The 20,609-nt window shown below is 52.1% G+C and overlaps 1 protein-coding gene across 1 annotated transcript in view; it reads left to right on the top strand.

The window, feature by feature from the left end:
- The window catches only part of LOC125320969 (zinc finger protein 208-like), a 430,705-nt gene that overhangs the window by 349,110 nt on the left and 60,986 nt on the right, over positions 1 to 20,609 (top strand). The window contains 2 exon segments of the mRNA XM_048293401.1: positions 16,105 to 16,605; positions 19,707 to 19,713. Coding sequence (XP_048149358.1) covers positions 16,105 to 16,605; positions 19,707 to 19,713 — 508 coding nt within the window.

Below are 20,609 nucleotides of genomic sequence, written 5' to 3'. Positions count from 1 at the left end.
CAGGTTCTCCTTTGGGCCACGAGGTCCCCCGGTGTCACAGGATCCCTCTGGTGCCATGAGCCCTTGTGGTGTCACAATGGTCCTTGGTTCCACGAGGCCCCACATTGTTACAGAGTCCCCTTTCTGCTGTGAGGTCCCACATTATGTCAGGGTCGCCTTGGCTCCATGAGCCCCCACATTGTCACAGGCTCCCCCCTTTCTGCCATCAGGTCTCACATTGTCCCAGGGTCTCTTTGGTTCCATGAGGCCCCGCAGTGTCACAGGTTCCCCCTTTCTGCCATCAGGTCTCACATTGTCCCAGGGTCCCTTTGGTTCCTTGAGGCCCTGCAGTGTCACAATGGATCTTTGGTTCCATGAGGCCCCACAGTGTCACAAGGATCCCTGGGAACCACGAGGCCCTCAGGGATCACAATGGATCCTTGGTTCCATGAGGCCCCACAGTGCCCCAGGGCCTGTGGATTCCACAAGATCCTGGAGTGGCACAGGGTTCCTTTGCTTCCACGTGTCCCCGCGGTGTCACAATGTCCCCATGGTTCCAGGAGGCCCCGCAGTGTCACAGACGAGCAGCACTGGAGTGGGAGCAGCACCAGGGGAGGGTTTGCAGCTGCGCTGGAACAGCAGCAGCAGCAGCAGCCACGGAGCAACAGTGGAACAGCGGTGGAATGCAAGTCCCGTGAGGAGCGGCTGAGGGAGCTGGGGTTGTTTATCCTGGAGAAGAGGAGGCTCAGGGGGGACCTTCTCACTCTCTACAACTCCCTGACAGCAGGGGGCAGCCAGGTGGGGCTCGGTCTCTTCTCCCAGGGAACACAGACAGGACAAGAGGACACAGCCTTGAGCTGCAGCAGAGGAGGTTTAGGCTGGAGATTAGAAAGAGTTTCTTCACAGCAAGGGTGATTGGGCATTGGAATGGGCTGCCCAGGGAGGTGGTGGAGTCACCGTCCCTGGAGGTATTTAAGGAAAGACTGGATGTGGCACTCGCTGCCATGGTCTGGTGACAAGGTGGTGTTGGGTCATAGGTTGGACTGGATGATCTCACAGGTCTTTTCCAACCTGGGTAATTCTGGGATTCTGTGGTTCAGTGCAGCAGCGGTGGAACCTTGGTGGAAAAAGAGTGGGAAATGGCCCCGCAGCTGTGGAGCAGCACCTGAGATGCCCAAGCTGCGGGACACAGAGCGGGTCTGAGCGCTGTGTCCTGTGGGAGCCGGCCCCACACACCAGAACCATGCCCGTCAGGCTGACCCAGAGCAGGGGGCAGCGGCAGGAATTGCTGCTGGGCTGCGGAAGGCGCGGATCCAGCGCATTTGATGGTGACTCGGGGGTTGGATCCTGGTTGTTGGCGGCCACCTTTGGTGGTAGTGGGACACTTTCAGTTGATCTGAAGTCGTGAACTCAGGAGAAAGTCAGCACAAAAGGAATCAAGTGGCCTTTTCTGCTGCAGGGAAACGCATCTTGGTAGAGGTTTAATGATTTCTGATGTAGGAAGCAAACGGAGTCAATTTTTGGCCTGTGGTTTTGTTGTAATCCAGGGACAGTTTCCAAAATGATGCAATTTGTGGTGAAAAACCAGGAGTGTGCCTCAGCATCGGGATGTTGCACACTGAGTACAGAGCTGTTTGTGGTGGTTGTGATCAAGAAAACAATTGGAATTCTTGTCCCTATTTCACTCTTTCTCCCTCTCTCTCTGGGAATGAGTCTCCAACACTCCCTGCAGCTCTGCTTTCCATGATCTGCTCCTCTGGAGTTGGGCTTGGCCAGCTGAGCAGCGGGAAGCAGGAGGATAATGGACCATTCCAACTGCAGACTTCCTTTTTGTAGCCTCTGGATTTCCAGCATTTAGAAATGGTCATGTGTCCTGGGTTGCAGTGTATTCTATTACCATCCCCATCAGCTGTTGAAATCAGGTGGGGCAGTGTTTCCTTGCCTCCTCCCCCCAGGCTATCTTTCTGTTGTTAATTGCCCATCATTGTCCTGCCGCCTGACTCAGAGATAACTCCCTCCGGACTATCTTCTGTTAATGAGCCTAATCAACACTTTGCCTCATGACTCATTACCCCATTGTGAGATGCTCCACCCAGAGGGAGGAACCAAGCATCCCATCCTGGATATAAGCTGAGGCTGAACACCAGAGACACCGGCTTCCCACTGGATTTCCAGAGGACAGGAGCTACACAGCCACCACTGGACTTTCTGAGGAAGAGCAGACTGTTTTACTACAGGATCACTGCTTCAGAGGACTGCAGCCACCATTCTACCAGACTGCTACCACCACCGTGCCTAACAGGGTGTCAGGTTGTACCTTGACTCTGTCAGTTTGACAGTGTTTTCTTTTACCTTTTTTCCCCTTTTCTTTAATTTCCATTAAATTGTTATTCTGACTTGGTGTCTCCCACTGGTTTGTTTTCAAACTAGTACATAATTTGGCGCCCAATGTGGGGCTTGCTCTGAGAAAAGCTCAGAATTACAATTTTGTATAAACAGAAATCTATTCACCATGGTGCTCAGCTGGTCTGCATGGGTACTGTATCTTGCTCTCTATATTTTTCCTCACATGGGGAACTACCTGCCTGTTGTATTACTCCTGTTAAAACCAGGGAATGGTATGAGAATTGCTTTATTGGTTTATTATGTCTATAGCATAATAACCTGTGAGGCGATGAATACCATTCGGAATATATACTCAATTTTGTTTGGCTGTCCTAGTCTGGGCTCCTATGTCTGGGACCTCTTCAACAATCACAGCCAGCCCCTGGTGGGAGGAGTAGAGAGTGGTTTCTTCCAGCCTTTCAGGCCAGGCACAGCAGTTTTTGAAAAAATTGAGTTCCCTCTGGATGTTAAGGATGGTATAATCTTCTTGTCAGTTCTCTTCTCTTTTTTCTCTATGGCCTGCATTGTGTACACCATGCTTAGAAACAAAACACTACTTAGTGTGGTGCAACGTCTGCTTGAGGAGGAGGTAAAAAGGAGCAAAGCAGCAAATACCATGTCTACACAGACTGTCACACAGAAAGGAGCCAAAAGCAAAGCAACCGCATCCATTTCTACGCAGACCGTCACAGAGGAGAAAGGAGCCAAAAGCAAAGCAACCGCATCCATTTCTACGCAGACCGTCACAGAGGAGAAAGGAACCAAGAGCAAAGCAACCGCATCCATTTCTACGCAGACCGTCACAGAGGAGAAAGGAACCAAGAGCAAAGCAACCGCATCCATCTCTACGCAGACTGACACAGAGGAGAAAGGAACCAAACAAAAAGCAACAGTGTCCATCTCTACACAGACTGTCACAGAGGAGAAAGGAACCAAATGTAAAACAACAGCGTCCATGTCTACGCAGACTGACTCAGAGGAGAAAGGAACCAAAAGCACTTTCAGCGTCCCCATGCAAACCATCACTGAACCAGAACAGCCTAAACCGATTGCAGTTGCCCCCGTGCAGAAGAAGAAATCAAAAAGCAAATCAGTCCGCATAGTGACTGACGAGGATGCAGCAGGACCTTCGCACCCAGCAGAAGAGGCAGAGCCAGAGATCATCACTCGGTCGCTATCCCTGGGTGAGCTGCGAGACCTGCGGAGGGAATTCACCCGCCAGACGAACGAGTCTATCCTGACCTGGCTGCTCCGCATCTGGGACACTGCAACCAATGACACCATTCTGGACGGAAGTGAGGCCAGGCAACTGGGATCTCTGTCCCGGGATGTGGTCATTGACCAGGGGATCGGGAGAACCCAAGAAACCCTCAGCCTCTGGCGGCGACTGCTTACAAGTGTAAGGGACAGGTACCTTTGTAAAGAAGACCTCCAGGTGCACCAAGGAAAATGGAGCACAATGGAACAAGGTATCCGGTGCCTGAGGGAATTGGCTGTGCTGGAGATCATTTTCTCAGAAGATGAGAGATTTCCTAAGAGCCCAGATGGTGTCCAGTGCACGTCACAGATGTGGTTGAGGTTCGCACGCCTTGGACCAGAGATATACTCCCGTTACCTGGCAACGCTGCAATGGAGGGAAGGCGAGGACAGGGTGGGCGTCTTGGTGAACAAACTGAGGATTTACGAGGACACCGTCACAGCCCCGTTTCGCACCCATGTCTCATCCGTGGAAACAAGTCTTTCGGCTGAGCAAGTCCGGAGCTTGATTGAAGAAGGCCATCAGAAACTGAAAAAGGAACTTAAGGAAGAGATTTACCACATCCCACCAGAACCAACAAGAGTCTCTGCCATTAGGAGCCGGCGACCCCCAACCAGGGAGAGAGGATACACCCCACGAGGTAACCTCTGGTTTTTCCTTCAGGAACATGGAGAAGACATGAGTAAGTGGGATGGAAAACCCACCTCCTCCTTAGCAGCTCGGGTACGTGAACTAAAAAGAGGGACAACTACCACAAGAAGCGCATCTAGAGTCAACATTGCTCCGGTCTCTCGCACACAGAACTCCAGACGGTACCGGAATGATAATATGACCGATCCTCTTGAAGGGACCTCAGGAACGTATTCACCGGAAGAGAGCAACATGCAACATGACCAGGAATAGAGGGGCCCTGCCTCTAGCCAGGTAGAGGAAAGGGAGAATCGGGTCTTTTGGACTGTGTGGGTCCGATGGCCTGGCACATCTGACCCACAAAGATACACGGCTTTGGTTGACACCGGTGCTCAATGTACTCTGATGCCATCAAGGTATGTGGGAGCAGAACCCATTTCTATTTCTGGGGTGACAGGAGGATCCCAGCAGCTGACTGTACTGGAAGCTGAAGTGAGTTTAACTGGGAACGAGTAGCAGAAACACCCCATCGTGACTGGCCCGGAGGCCCCGTGCATTCTCGGCATAGACTATCTCAGAAATGGATATTTCAAGGACCCAAAAGGACATCGTTGGGCTTTTGGGATAGCTGCTGTGGAGACAGAAGATATCAGACAACTGAGTACATTGCCTGGCCTCTCAGATGACCCCTCTGCCGTGGGACTGCTAAGAGTTGCAGAACAACAGGTGCCAATCGCCACAGCAACAGTGCACCGCCGGCAATACCGCACCGACAGAGACTCTGTGGTTCCCATCCATGAGATGATTCGCAAACTGGAGAGCCAAGGGGTGGTCAGCAAGGCCCATTCACCTTTCAACAGCCCTATATGGCCAGTGCGTAAGTCCAGTGGAGAATGGAGGCTGACGGTGGACTACCGTGGCCTGAATGAGGTCACGCCACCATTGAGCGCCGCTGTGCCGGACATGTTGGAACTTCAGTACGAGCTGGAGTCCAAAGCAGCGAAGTGGTACGCCACTATTGACATTGCCAATGCCTTCTTCTCCATTCCTTTGGCAGCAGAATGCAGGCCCCAGTTTGCTTTTACCTGGAAGGGTGTGCAATACACCTGGAACCGACTGCCCCAGGGGTGGAAGCACAGTCCCACCATTTGCCACGGACTGATCCAGACTGCATTGGAAAAGGGTGAGGCTCCAGAACATCTGCAATACATCGATGACATCATCGTGTGGGGAAACACAGCAAAGGAAGTGTTTGAGAAAGGAGAGAAAATCATCCAGATTCTCCTGGAAGCTGGCTTTGCCATCAAAAGGAGCAAAGTCAAGGGACCTGCCCAAGAGATCCAGTTCCTGGGAGTAAAGTGGCAAGATGGACGACGTCAGATTCCCACCGAGGTCATCAATAAGATCACTGCGATGTCTCCACCGACCAGCAAGAAGGAAACACAAGCTTTCCTAGGCGCCATAGGTTTCTGGAGGATGCACATTCCCGAGTACAGCCAGATCGTGAGCCCTCTCTACCTGGTTACCCGCAAGAAGAATGATTTCCACTGGGGCCCCGAACAGCAGCAAGCCTTTGCCCAGATCAAGCAGGAAATCGCTCATGCGGTAGCCCTTGGCCCAGTCAGGACAGGACCAGAGGTGAAGAATGTGCTCTACTCTGCAGCCGGGAGCCATGGTCTGTCCTGGAGCCTCTGGCAGAAGGTGCCTGGTGAGACTCGTGGCTGACCACTGGGATTCTGGAGCCGAAGCTACAGAGGGTCTGAAGCCAACTACACTCCCACAGAGAAGGAAATCTTGGCAGCCTATGAAGGAGTCCAAGCTGCCTCAGAGGTAATCGGCACTGAAGCACAGTTGCTTCTGGCACCCCGACTACCGGTGCTGGGTTGGATATTCAAGGGAAAGGTTCCTTCCACGCATCATGCCACTGACACCACATGGAGCAAGTGGATCGCCCTCATCACACAGCGTGCCCGTATTGGAAACCCGAATTGCCCTGGGATTCTAGAAATTATAACAAACTGGCCTGAAGGTGAGACTTTTGGATTATCCTCTGAAGAAGAGGAAGAGCAAGTGACTCGTGCTGAGGAAGCCCCACCATATAATGAGCTACCGGAGACTGAAAGACGTTATGCCCTCTTCACTGATGGTTCCTGCCGAATTGTAGGCGCTAATCAAAAGTGGAAAGCTGCAGTATGGAGCCCCACACGACGAGTTGCACAAGCTACCGAGGGACAAGGTGGATCGAGTCAGGTTGCAGAGCTTAAAGCCATCCAGCTGGCTTTGGATATTGCTGAACGAGAGAAGTGGCCGAGGCTCTATCTCTACACCGACTCATGGATGGTAGCTAATGCTCTGTGGGGATGGCTGGATCGCTGGAGAAAGGCCAACTGGCAGCGCAGAGGGAAACCCATCTGGGCCGCTGAGATTTGGCAGGACATCGCCGCCCGAGTAGAGAAGCTGACCGTGAAGGTTCGACACGTGGATGCGCACGTACCCAAGAGTCGGGCTAATGAAGAGCATCGCAACAACGAGCAGGTGGACCGAGCTGCCAAGGTGAAAGTATCACAGGTGGATCTGGACTGGCAGCACAAGGGAGAATTATTCCTAGCTCGTTGGGCCCATGATGCCTCTGGTCATCAGGGGAGAGATGCAACATACCGATGGGCCCGTGACCGAGGGGTGGACCTTTCCATGGACAGCATCTCACAGGTCATCCACAGTTGTGAGACCTGAGCTGCAATCAAACAGGCCAAGCGGGTGAAGCCTCTGTGGTATGGTGGACGATGGTCAAAGTACAGGTATGGTGAAGCCTGGCAAGTTGACTACATCACCCTTCCCCAAACCCGCCAAGGCAAGCACTACGTGTTGACCATGGTTGAAGCAACCACTGGATGGCTGGAGACCTACCCTGTGCCTCATGCTACAGCCCGGAACACCATCTTGGGCCTGGAAAAGCAAGTCCTGTGGAGACATGGCACCCCTGATAGGATCGAATCAGACAACGGGACTCATTTTAAGAACAGCCTCATCAACACCTGGGCCAGAGAACACGGTATCGAATGGATATATCATATTCCTTATCATGCACCAGCTGCTGGAAAAGTTGAACGCTGCAATGGACTACTTAAAACTACCCTAAAGGCACTTGGTGGGGGGACCTTCAAAAATTGGGAAGTGAACTTAGCAAAGGCCACCTGGATGGTCAATACCCGAGGGTCCATCAATCGAGCTGGTCCCGCCGAGTCTGAACCCTTGCACACAGTGGATGGAGATAGAGTCCCTGTGGTACACCTGAGAGGTATTTTAGGAAAGACTGTTTGGATTAGTCCCACCTCAGGCAAAGGCAAACCCATCCGTGGGATTGTCTTTGCTCAAGGACCTGGTTGCACTTGGTGGGTAATGCAGAAAGATGGGGAAACCCGTTGTGTACCACAAGGAGACCTAATCTTAGGTGAGAACGGTGTGTAGGTTTCACTGTGTATATATATATATATATATATATATATGTGTGTGTGTGTGTTTTAGAGTTTAAGAAGGTATTGATTTGGGATAATGTAGATGGTAATAGAATAAGGGGTGGAAAATGTCCTGGGTTGCAGTGTATTCTATTACCATCCCCATCAGCTGTTGAAATCAGGTGGGGCAGTGTTTCCTTGCCTCCTCCCCCCAGGCTATCTTTCTGTTGTTAATTGCCCATCATTGTCCTGCCGCCTGACTCAGAGATAACTCCCTCCGGACTATCTTCTGTTAATGAGCCTAATCAACACTTTGCCTCATGACTCATTACCCCATTGTGAGATGCTCCACCCAGAGGGAGGAACCAAGCATCCCATCCTGGATATAAGCTGAGGCTGAACACCAGAGACACCGGCTTCCCACTGGATTTCCAGAGGACAGGAGCTACACAGCCACCACTGGACTTTCTGAGGAAGAGCAGACTGTTTTACTACAGGATCACTGCTTCAGAGGACTGCAGCCACCATTTCTACCAGACTGCTACCACCACCGTGCCTAACAGGGTGTCAGGTTGTACCTTGACTCTGTCAGTTTGACAGTGTTTTCTTTTACTTTTTTCTCCCTTTTCTTTAATTTCCATTAAATTGTTATTCTGACTTGGTGTCTCCCACTGGTTTGTTTTCAAACTAGTACATCATGTTTTAAACATTCTGACCAAATCCCACTTCTGCCCTGGCAGAAAACCCTCCTGTGGCCCTGTTTGGGAACGGACCCTCGGAAACACCTCACTGCAGATGACTTTTGGTTGGTTTTGCTAAGGGATGACAAGAAGATCAGCACAAGGAGGAAGGCTGAGGGAGAGGGAAGGACCAATTCCTTCCTTTTGTCTTCCCATTGGAAAGTCTCCTGCAGAGGTTGTGCTGCAGCCAGAGACTTGCCGGGCCAAGGGCTGAGGGAAACGATTCAGCTGAGGCACTTGAGGCATCTTGTCCCCGGTTTGTAGCCCTGGATCTGGGAGGGGACTCAGCTGCCCCCCTTGCACCCCACAACCCCCCTGAAATGGGGGATTCCTCCCGCCTCTGCCAGGTGCCCCTTATCCATCCCTAGCCTGGGTGCTCCTAGTCTGAGCTCCCATGGTCATTCCTGGTGGTGGGGAGCAGGAGGGAGGAGTTCAGAGCAAACCTGGGAGGTGCCAGCAGGCTCAGAGATGTGTGGAGGTGACAGTGAGACAGTGACGGGATGTGCAGATGGTCACGGGGACAGGACAACACCTCGGGGATTACCTTCTTGGAGATTTGGGGGAATTTCCTTAGGAAAGCACACACGGATGCAGTCACATGGACACGGAGTGTAAATTTGCTGAAGAGGTTTATTGAGCATTTGAGGAAAAAGGCCCAGGGCTCACAGGGGATCAGGCAATTCCTCCAGGGATGATCATCATCTCCTCATGCCACTGGAGGGGGACAGGACATGGTTTTCCCCACCTGGTCCAATCGCGCAGGGGAGGGTCCCCGGATGGGGTCCCCAGGCCGGCGCCCCGCCTCGGCCGGCGCCAAGCAGCCAGCTTAGAACTGGTGCGGACGAGGGGAATCCGACTGTTTAATTAAAACAAAGCATCGCGAAGGCCTGAGGCGGGTGTTGACGCCATGTGATTTCTGCCCAGTGCTCTGAATGTCAAAGTGAAGAAATTCAATGAAGCGCGAGTAAGCGGCCAGCGTAACTACCATCTTCTGAGGAGATACCTGTTACGAAGTGGGCACTGCTGCAAAGGTCGCTCCTCCTCATGGTACCACTGTATGCCCTTTGAAGTGTAACGAAGCCGACTTCTGCCCCGGCATGGTATCATTGGAATCTCCAGTCAACAATCTCCTGCTAAACTGTTAAACAAATTTTATGTAAGGACCGTGCAGCTTTTTACCCGAATTCTGGCCCATGGATTTGTGCCTGGCAAGATTTGGTAATTTATTGAGGGGTCTACTGCCGATCTTATTCCTCCTCTCCTAAAATTTTGGACACTTTAACTATCCGGATCCCTAAAATGTGTCCATCGATACGCCTGTACCAGGCATTGACCGGCACCCAAACTTCCCATTTTGATTGGGTGGACCTGGCATCTAAAACTTTTAATCTAGATTCCTTGTGTAAAAACAGGGCCTACTTGTGCTCTCTAAATTTACCATCTGGCCTCCCTAACTTGGCAGAAAATGCATTTGAACTGCTGACACTGGAGTTTTACACATTGGGTGTGTTTGACACTGTGTGTTCGTTTTCCTATGGTTTGGGAGGGTTTTCCCAGGCTATGGGAGGTGTAAGAACATCTTAAACCTCAACCAAGTGTGGAAGAAGACAGCTGTCTCCCGAGACTTTTTTGTACTAAACAACGGGGGAAAAAGCAGCAAGGAGAGGGAAGGAACATTGGAAACATTGCCTCCTGAGCTGGAGAAAAACCTGCCAGCAACATCCCCACCCACACCAGGGAACAGCGTGAATCGGACTCCAGAGGACATTCCAACGCTGACTATTCCCTGACAGCAATCCACCATATCCTTGGTGTGGAACCCAGGCGGACCATGTGCTGGGCTTGATTGAACACCTGAAAGAGCCCACGGGAAAAGGAGGATTTGACATTTTCGATGGAGTAAGTGTGAGAGAGAAAAGAGTAATTTTCACAGTATTTCTTGTCATTTTCCCAAATGCAGGGCAATGGTCAAAACGGCTCCAAGTGGGGAGTAGATCTGTGAGGTATGTGGACTTGAGTTCAAAGCAAAAATCAGCCTGGGACAGCACAAAGGATGGGCACGCCCTCTTCTCAGGGAATCAGGCAAAGATCCTTGCTTCCCACCGGAAGGAGACCTCTGCCTTAGGAGCCCTGATTTACCAAAATATGAATATCGATCTAATATCCATATCCAACTGAGACGGACAAAAACTCTCTAACAGTTTAGAGTTAGCAAGTGTATGTTTTATTTGGTGCCAGGCACTGCGTGGGATAGCTCCCCAAGACACAGGGCCCCGATACAAGCAAACAGAAAGCTTTTTATTTACAGAAATTATGACTATCCAAAATACAAGTGCATATTCATAATATTAACACCTCCCGTTCTCCACTTTGTATGGAAATGAGCTTAAATGTCATTAAGCATGTGTAGCGTGTGTTCTGAATTGAGTCGGTGGTCTTGAATTGGGTGAGTGGTCCTAAAAGAGATGAAGTAAGCTCATCTTCCTCATTTTGACCTTTTTGCCTTTCTGGACTTTAACAATCCTAATTACTTTAGTGACCTCTACATTTCCTCTTGCGTGACTTTTGAATAGGTTCCCACAGAGGGAGGAAACTGGTAATTGCCCTTGTTCCCCAGACCAACTTATCAATATTTCTGTTCCTCATTCTAAGCACAGCTAAGCAAACATACAAATGACAGATCAGCAATTATTCCATAAGCAATTCCTAACATCTTGAAAACTGTTTCAGGTCCAGCTCTCTTAACCATTTTAATTAACTCTAGCTGGGCCCAAATTCCTTCCTCTTCTAACTAACTGCAACACAGCTAGCCTATAACTAAACTCTTTATGTTTCTTTTAAATCCATGTTTCGCCCACAAAAGGTGTTGGTCTAAGGAGGAAGAGCATCTGCTGATAAGGTTGAAGGCTCAGTTTTGGGGAAACAAAACCCTCAGTAAACTCATTGCCAAACACATTCTGTCCAAGACAGGGAAGCAGATGAGTGATAAGAGGAGATTGCTGCCCAGGGAACCAGCTGTGGGCATGGGAACAGCAGCTGGGATGAGTCATTGGCCAGATAATGAGGAGGAACAGCTGGGAACATCAACCAGCAGAGGGAGGGGCAGCTGCGGGCCCATTATCAGAGAACTTTCAGTCAAAGTCTTTCAGCTGGGAAACTCAACTCCTTCCCATGGGCATTCAAGCAGGTACTTAATGGCCAGCAGATGACATCACTGGTCAATGAGTCAGCCCAGGGCTGCTTCAGATGCATCAATATGATAAGCCAGATAAGAACATCAGCCCAAGATAAGAACAGCAGCCCAAGAACAAAGCAGGGACCCAGGAAGAAAACTCCTGAAGACCTTGCCAGAAGTGGCTGACTAAGAGAGCAATCAGGAGAGGTGCACTTCCAGCACCTATTCCATCTAGATTGGGGGAAATCAGCCAAGATTACTCTGCATGACATTGAATGCCTGTCCTGCAAAATTCTACCCAGTGAAATTTGTGTGGCATTTAAAGACAGATGGGAAACACCTGGAAAGTTTAAGAGCCTTGGGAACTTGCAAATTCAATGGGAAAGCTGACAATAGCGCTTCCAGGGACTTAATTACAGCCAAAGAAACTGAGAAGAGTGTGCAGGAGATGAGCAAAAGCTGAGCTCCTGGTCCAGACAGGATTACCCTAAAGGACCTCAAGAAGACAGACCCTGAGTTTTCCCAGACCATGGAGATATTCAACCTTTGATTAACATCAGGTAAAATCTCAGACATGGTGAGGGGATGCAGGACTGTATTAACACCAAAGTCAACCAAACCAGAACATTTCCAAGACATTAATAACTGGAGACCCATCATGATTGGCTCCATCCTGTTAAGACTGTTCTCCAGAATATTAACAGCAAGGTCGACTAAAGCATGCTCCCTCAACCCAAGGCAAAGAGGCTTTATCAGAATGGCAGGATGCTCTGAAAATGTGAAACTCCTGCAAACAGTAATTCGGTCTGCCAAAAAATATCACAAACCGCTGGGGGTTGTATTTGTGGACATCACTAAGGCTTTTGACACCGTCAGCCACCAGCACATCCTACATGGTCTGCAGCAAAGGGAAGTGGAGCCTCATGTCATCAGCTTGGTGAGCAATATGTATGAGAACATCCGTACATATATCACCACAAAGAAAACACAGAGAGACCACATCCAGATCCAGGTGTGAGTCAAACAGGGCAACCCAATGTTGCCTTTTGCAAGCTGGAAGAGAGTGGCAGAGGGTACCACTGGGGAATGAACAGCGTCACAGCGATGGCATTTGCAGACGTTCTGGTCTTATTGAGCGATTCCTGGGAAAACATGAAGCAGAACATCAAGATATTAGAGACCTTCTGCAATCTCCCCGGTCTCAAAACACAAGGGGAAGAGTGCCACAGCTTTTCCATCAAGCAAACAAAGGACTCTTCTAGCATCAACAACTGCACTGCTTGGACCATCACCGGCACAGTCCTGAACATGACCGGCCCCGGTGACTCTGAAAAAGATCTGGGCCTGCAGATTGACCCTTGGATTGGTGTAGCAAAATGCATCCTATCTACAAAACTCACATTCTGGTTACAGTGAATTGGTAAAGTCCCTCTTCAAACTCTAGGAATCAAAAAATGGATAGCCCAAAAACATATACCATCCCTCAAGTGACCTACCTGGCTGACCATTCAGAACTGAAAGCAGGGTTCCTCAAGGCCCTTGACCTAAAAGTTTGATCAACCCTCAAGGAATGGCTGCACTTACCTGCAGGTACCTGTGATGCCATCTTGTACTTGAGCATGAAGGATGACGGGTTGGGTATTGTGATGTATGGATGCGAGAGACACAAGGTAGGTGTAAGTGAATTGGGTTTATTGTAAAGTTAGAGAGCGTTCATACTTTTGAGTGTGAGAAACTGTTTTAGCTGCTCGCTCAAAAACCAGTCACAGTCCCCTAATAAATCTGTTGTCTTGACAGTTTGTCATTCTTTTCTGAAGGCTTGCAGCCTGACAAACAGGACGCCTTTCCTGTTTTCAGATCCTGTGTAATCAGCTTTCTTCCACGCTTCTCAGCATTCTTGCTCACGCGATGCAGCAGCGGCAGCTTCCTCTGTAACTCCACGCAGCAGCCTCTCCAGCTGGCAGTGGCAGCTGGGGCAAGAGGGCACAGGGGACAGCTCTCCTTTTGCAGCCTCACGGGACAGCAATGTGTCTCAGCACCAACCCCGGCAGCGGGCAGCAAACAGCAAAGGCAGGCAGGTCCGATCAGGCAGCACTGGACCTCAGCGTCACTCACCGGCAGCTGGCAGAAGTGGTGAAGGCAGCAGATCTGATTGAGCAGCAGTTGGTGTTGGCAGCCAGGAGAAGCAGTAAAACAAGGGGGCAGAGCCCAAGAGCAAGGCACAGTGCAGCCCCATCTTGGTAAGGACAGGCACCCACTGCGAGCACCACAGGTGACCGCTGTGCCTCCGATTGCCGAGCAAAGGGGGCAGAGCCCAGACCCCACACATCAGCAAAGTCTCGGTTTGCCCCCAACCTCTCATGGGATCTCTGCCATTGCTGAGAACCAACCCCCCAGCCAGAGAGCTCACTCCCCAGCCACCACTTCCAAACTCTGGTTTCTCTGGCTGAGCCATCACCATGGTATGTGAGGAGGCGTGGCCATTTCTTTTGTTTCCTAATTGCCCCTAATTGTCTCCTGGGCAACCCCCTGCCCTCACTGCCTCTTCCTTTCAGATGGGACAAAATTCCTGAAAAGAAAAACAAACCCACAACAACCAGCAGTCACACCCAGCCTGAGGGGACTTCTCTGCTAATTGGTCATTATCCACCAGCAGAATGGGCAGCTGCAAGGACTTAGACAATCAAGGACTCTCAAAATATCCTGTGACTCAGAGAATGACATCATTCCATTGTGAACCTCCCTGACCTGGGGGAGGTACTGAGCATTTCCACCTGAACCTGAGCATATAAAACCTGGCTTGGGGGAACTAGGAAACCACTGCTGCTCAAGGGATCCAGAGGAGGAGCAGAACTTCCACAGGACCAGCACTTTTGACAAGACTGTGACCACCACGTGGTAGGATCTCCAGCACCACTCTGACCAGCACGGTGCCAGGTTGTACTCAGTCTTTGTGGCTTAAAACCCGTTTTCTCTTGATTGCTGTGTTTATTGTAATCTCTTTAATGAATTGTGAGCCTGACCGGAAATCTCTCTTGAGGTGGTTGAGGCGGGTTCATTTCTCCTGCCAGTTTCCCTTAAAAGCAGCACAGTGTTTTTTGGGAGGGGCTGTTTGGAGCTTGCAGGACTCCAAAGCTGAGGCAAAAAGATCCTCTGGGGGATGCTGGGGTGTCCCCAGGAAGGGTTTTTCTGGCAGTCCTGGAAGCTGCTGCCAGCAGAGCCCCCAAGGTGGGCGGGGGGATGCCAGGTCCCGACCCCACAGTGAGAGTTGGCCTTCCTGGGTCAGGCACTGCTGCTTTCAGCCCAGAGCCAGGGGGTTGTGGGACCCCCCAGAAGAGCCAGAGCAGGGGCACCTTGGGACCTGCAGAGGGAGGAGAGCAGAGAGGAACAATATCGGGACTGGGGGAACCCCAGCAATCTGGAGGAGAGGGAATGTGGAGAGGGTGAACCCTGTGATTGCCTGCACCCTGAAGTGGGGACCTCAGAGAGGGGGGACCTCAAGGATTGCCAGGACCCTCAAGTGGGAAAGGGGGGATGCCTTGGAGCCCTGGCACCCTGAAGCCGAGAATAAGGGGAGAAGGGACCCCAGGACTCCCAAAGCCCCCCAGCATTCCTAAGTGAGGGGATGCCAGAGAAGAGGGACACAAAGGATCTCCAAGTTTGGAGACCAAAGTGGGGGGAGCCTTGGAATTCCAGGGACGCCAGGCAGCCTGGGGTGGGTGGGGACCAAGCAGGTGGGGGAAACCCAATACATTCAGGACCCCCAGCAGCAGGGACACGAGGGAGCCCCCAGAAGCTCAAAGTAGAGGGACCAGAGAGGGGGAACTCGCAGGAGGCTTCTTTTGAACTGAATCTTGGTGTTTTGGAGGTTTTTATGGACACCAGAGGCCCGGTGACTTCTAGAGATGGACTTGGGCAGGAGGAACGCCCAACCCAATGCGCTCACACCTTGTTTTTCCCCATTGCAGGAGTTCCCATTCCCAAACCTTGGCCGGATGGAGGAGAAAGCTGTGAGGAAGAGGAAGATGCCCCAGGACAGCCAGACAGGTGAGGTGGAAGTCACTGCCCCTTTCCCCCTCTCTTCTGCTCCATCTCTCAGCCCAGCATCACCCCTGGCTGCAGGACAACCCTGCTGCCGACGCTATCCTGCCAAGGATGAACTGGGGGATCTCCTTCCCCTTCCCTCTGACATGGAAGCAAATCCCATCCTCTCTTTGTCCTTCCTCCCCCAGACAATGAGCTGAGGATGGAGACCAGGAAGGGCAAATTCCCCCGACAGAGTCTTGTGGAAGAGGTCGTTTTGAGTGGCTCCACGTCACAAGAATGCAACGGGAAGGAAAAGCCCCAAAGATCCCACACAAAGAGGGGCTCCAAACCCAGGCCAGGGTGCTCCAAGGAGGAAAGACCCACCCTGTGCCGGGATGGCAGCTGCAGCTCCAGCCAGAGCTCAGACCTAGTGGTCCATGAGCAGCTTCACGACAGGGAGAAGCCCTATGAGTGTGGTGAATGTGGGAAGAGCTTCCGCTGGAGGTCCCACCTGATCCGCCACGAGAGGATCCATACCGGGGAACGGCCCTACAAGTGCTTGGAATGTGGGAAGGACTTCAATGTCAGCTCCAGCCTGATCCGCCACCAGATGACCCACACAGGGGAGCGGCCCTACAAGTGTGGGGAATGTGGGAAGAGGTTCAGCAGGAGCTTGGCCCTGATTCACCACCAGAGGATCCACACCGGGGAGAAGCCCTACGAGTGTCCCGAGTGTGGCAAGAGGTGTCGGGACAGCTCCAAACTCCTCCTGCATCAGCGGATTCACACAGACGAGAGGCCCTTCCGCTGCCCCGACTGTGGGAAGGGCTTCTGCCGCAACTCTAGCCTCGTCCCCCATCAGCGCATCCACACTGGGGAGAGGCCCTACAAGTGTCCTGAGTGTGGGAAGAGCTTCACTCGGAGTTCTTACTTGACTAATCACCGGCAGAGCCACCGGTAAGGGAAGCCCTGGGACCGCCCCAACCGCAGGAAAAGCTTTGTCTGCTGCCCCATCATCATCCTCCATCAGAGGACCCACTTTGCAAAGAGAGCTGGTGACCCACATTCCTGGTGATCCACGTTGGGAAGACACCTGGATGGTGATCTCCTTATTCTGGTTTTCCACAGGCATCTGGGTGAACACAGCGGCAGGGTTGGTGGTGTTGCAGTTTTCCCTGTAAGTAACTTCTTTGTCTTATCCCTTCTGTTATCAATATTGTTGCCCTTCCTGTTTGTTCCTTATCTCATTGCTGTTCCCAGTAAATTGTTCTTATCCCAGCCCAGGATCTTTGTCTTTTGTGCTTTCCATGGGAGGCAGTAGGGGAGTGAGAGGCACCGTGGTTTTAGTAGGAGCATGAAATGGGGGAATATCATTCCTAAACCACGGCACAAGCAGTCAAAGGGGTTCCGTGGTGACATCCCAGGCTTTTCCTGGGATGATAAAAAGCCGTGGGGTCAGAGGCAGTCAAAGCCATTGCATGGTGACATCCCAGGGGACTTCATGTTGCTGGGGCATTGATCTGTCACAGGTACTCACAAGGGCTCCATGGTGACATTCCAAGTGTCTCCAGGCTGCTAAAGAGCCACGAGGTCACTGGCAGTGACAGAGGCTCCACGGTGATATCCCAGGGGTCTCTAGGCTCCTAAAGATGCATTAGTCACACACAGCCACAGGGACTCCACGGTGACATCACAGTTGTCTTCACCTGCTCTGAAGCTGAGAGCTCACAGACAAGCGCAAGGGCTCCACAGTAACATCTCAGGGGTCTCTGGGCTGCTAAAGACCCGGTCACAGGGGTTTCATGTGAAATGCAAAGGGTGTCTTCTTCCAAAGGGCCATGAGCTCACACATACTCACAGGGGCTCCATGGTGACAACAGACGTGTCTGTATGCTGACAAGGAGCCGGGATGTCGCAGTCAGTGACAGGAGTCCAGTGGTGAAATCCCCGTGCTCCTAAAGAACCGTGAGGTGACGGACACTCACAGGGGTTCCATGGTGACATCCAGGAGTCCCCAGGCTGCCCTAGAGCCGGGATGTCACAGACACTCACAGCGTGCCTGTCATGGGCAGAGTGGGAGCTTCAGGCAAAGTTTATTAGAGAAGCTGCCATTGGGTCAGAAGGGACCCCCAAACACTCCCCATAGATCCCCAAATCCCTCCAGGACCCCCAGGCTTTCTAAACTCCTTCAGTGAGGGGAGCCTGGGAACGGCCGGATCCAATCCCAGCCCCAGATTTTGGCAAGGGTTTATGGTTTTTTTGGCAAGGATTAAACAGGTGGAATTGAAGCTTTATGCAAATTGTCCCACGGGATGAGTAACAGCAAACCAGATCTATTTATATAAATACAGATCTAATTGATTACCCTCATGATTAGAGAAAAAGATCTCAATCAGAATTATTTACTGCACAGTACAGGAGCTGTAACAACTATTACAATCTAGTGCTCTAGGACGCAATTTTGAAGCACTTGTATTAAAGCAAAACCAGTCCTTAAGCAGAGATTGATGTCACTCACCCAGATCAATGACCGTGGGCAAATCTCTGTGACTCGGCCTTGAGCAGTGACCTTGAGGAGTGTCCCCACTCCAGGGAGGGATCTCCACCACCCCCAAGAAGGGAAATGTCAGAAGACGTTGCCATTAAAATTTGGGACGGGGCTTTTCTAGTCTGACGTGCTGCCCTGTCAGTCAGATGTGCCCAGGCTGTGCCAACTCCACAGCTCTGGAGAAGCTCTCAGTGGCGTCACTTGGTTGGTTGTTCCTTTCTCCAGGGATTTTACCAGCTCTGCCACAGCTGCAGCTCCCTCTGAGGATGTTGAACTTTGAAATGGAGGAGTCAGGCTGGGTTCTGCATTCTTCACCCCAAAAGCAGCGAGACCTCCCTTCTGCATTCCCCACTGGGGGCTCTGCAAACAGGGCCTTGTTGGAGCTGTTTGAGCCCATTCCAGGCAGAGCCTCCTGCTCCAGCAGGAACTGCCTTTCCTGTGCCATGACCAGGGCAGACCCTGCTGCAGGAGGAGCCCCAGGCCAGCCCAAGACATTGAAGGCCTCAGTGCAGAGTGCCGGAGTGGGAGCTGTGCCAGGGAGAGCCTGAGACACCAAAGGCACCTTGGCAGCAGCAGCTCCTTGCAGGGCATGGCCAGAAGCCTCCCTGGCCAAGCCGGCCCAGTGGCCACCACTGCAGAGCTGCTCCTTCAGGGGGTGATTCTGGCTGGGCTCTGCTCCACCCCACAGAGTGTGAGCTCAGCACTGAGTCTGGCACAGCCCTTGTGCCTGAGCCCTGCACAACCTCAAGGTCACCTGCGGCAGCCTGGCTCTGTCAGGCCCTGGGGCAGGGCAGAGGGAAAGGCCAGAGCAGGGGCTGGCTTTGGCTGCTCAATGTGGGCTCCAGCAGAGATGAGGAGTTGAGCGAGTTGAATATGAGGTCACTGCTGTGACATGGGCCTGACTGACAAATGATTGGTCTCAGGAATATCTTGGGGACAAGGTGTTCATCACAAAACCACTCATCCCTGCAGAGACAAGACCAGGAGAGAAGAAAGGGGAGAGCCAGGCCCAGGGGACAGGGCCAGAATGGTGATGGCTGTGAGGTCACTGCCACTGCAGCAGCCTGGCTGGCCCCCAGCAGACATTCTGGCCAGAAGCATTGTGAGGTCACGCAGCACATCAGAGAACCCCCACAACAGGAATTCCATCCTTGGGGAGTGGAGGGGTTGGCACAAACCTCCTGACCTTGAAGAATTTTGGGATGGAGCATCGTTCTCTGCCTTGCACAGCTGCAGTTCTGTGCCACTCTCACTGTCAAATATTTCCTCCTTAGATCAAATCTAAATTCCCCCTCATTCAGTTTAAAGCTATTGCCCCTTGTTCTGTCACTGCAAGGTTTGGGAAAAAATAACACTCCATTTATCTTGGACCTCGATCACTATGTTTCCATTTTCAAAGACCTTAGAGAGAACCCAAAAATCTCCCAAGATGGGCTTTGGAGGCCTCAACACAAAACCAGCAGGTGGAAGCTGAGGGCCCTGGGCTCAGTTCTGTGGAGACTGAGGACAGAAGAGAAGTAGCCTGGGAGGGCTTGAAGGGAGGTTTCAAAGATGGAGGAGCTTTTCTTCATTGTATAAAACAGCCTGACAAAGAAATAATGGCACCAAGGGCAGCTGGGCAGCTCCAGACTGGACACCAGGAGAAAGGTCTTTCCCTCCCAGGGAAGTGCTGTGCTGCAACACGTCCCCCAGAAGGAGTCTGGAGCAGCCCAAGGCTTTGTGTGCCCAGGCAGAGGCAGGCAGGACGCAGAGCTGCCAGCAAAGGAAGGGGCCGGCAAGGTGGGGCAGCCGGGGGATGAGGACAGCCTGCAGGGACAGAGGCGCAGGGCAGGGACAGCGTGGGACAGCCTGGGCTGCAGAGGGCAGAGGGATGGGCAGCAGCTGCAAGGCCCTGACAGAGCCAACTTGTGCAGCACTTTGGCCACGGCTGCTGGCCCTGGCCCTGAGGCCAGCAGGAGACAAGTGACCCTTGCAGCCCTGGGGCCTCAGGGCCTCCTTGTCCCTGCTCAGCGGCCTGGCAGGGGCCGCCCCATGGTGCTGCCCTTGGCACTGCACATCCCCACATCCCAGTGCCCCGGCAAGAGCCCTGCGCACTGAGGGAGGGACAGGATCTGCCTTGCCAGGGGCTGGGGCTCAGGCCATGGCCCTTTGGAGTCATGGAACACATCCAGGTTTCCTCAGCCGCACAGACACCTTTCCTTTGCTTGTCCCCACCTGCCATCACTGCCTCCAGTGTTCTGCTCTAACTGGAACCTGGGGACACTTTCTCATCCTCAGTCTTCCTCAGTGGGACCCATTAAAACTTCAGGAAACTCTGGAGATTGATATTGACTTTGAATTCTTGAGAGATTGCTTCAGCTCCCTCTCAGGGACTGATGTTCAGGGCCTCAGCACCAAGCCCCAAGAGGGTCAT

The sequence above is a fragment of the Corvus hawaiiensis genome, unplaced genomic scaffold (assembly GCF_020740725.1).
Source record: "Corvus hawaiiensis isolate bCorHaw1 unplaced genomic scaffold, bCorHaw1.pri.cur scaffold_32_ctg1, whole genome shotgun sequence".
Classification (NCBI taxonomy): Eukaryota; Metazoa; Chordata; class Aves; order Passeriformes; family Corvidae; genus Corvus; species Corvus hawaiiensis.
This window is presented reverse-complemented; position numbering and strand designations above follow the sequence as displayed.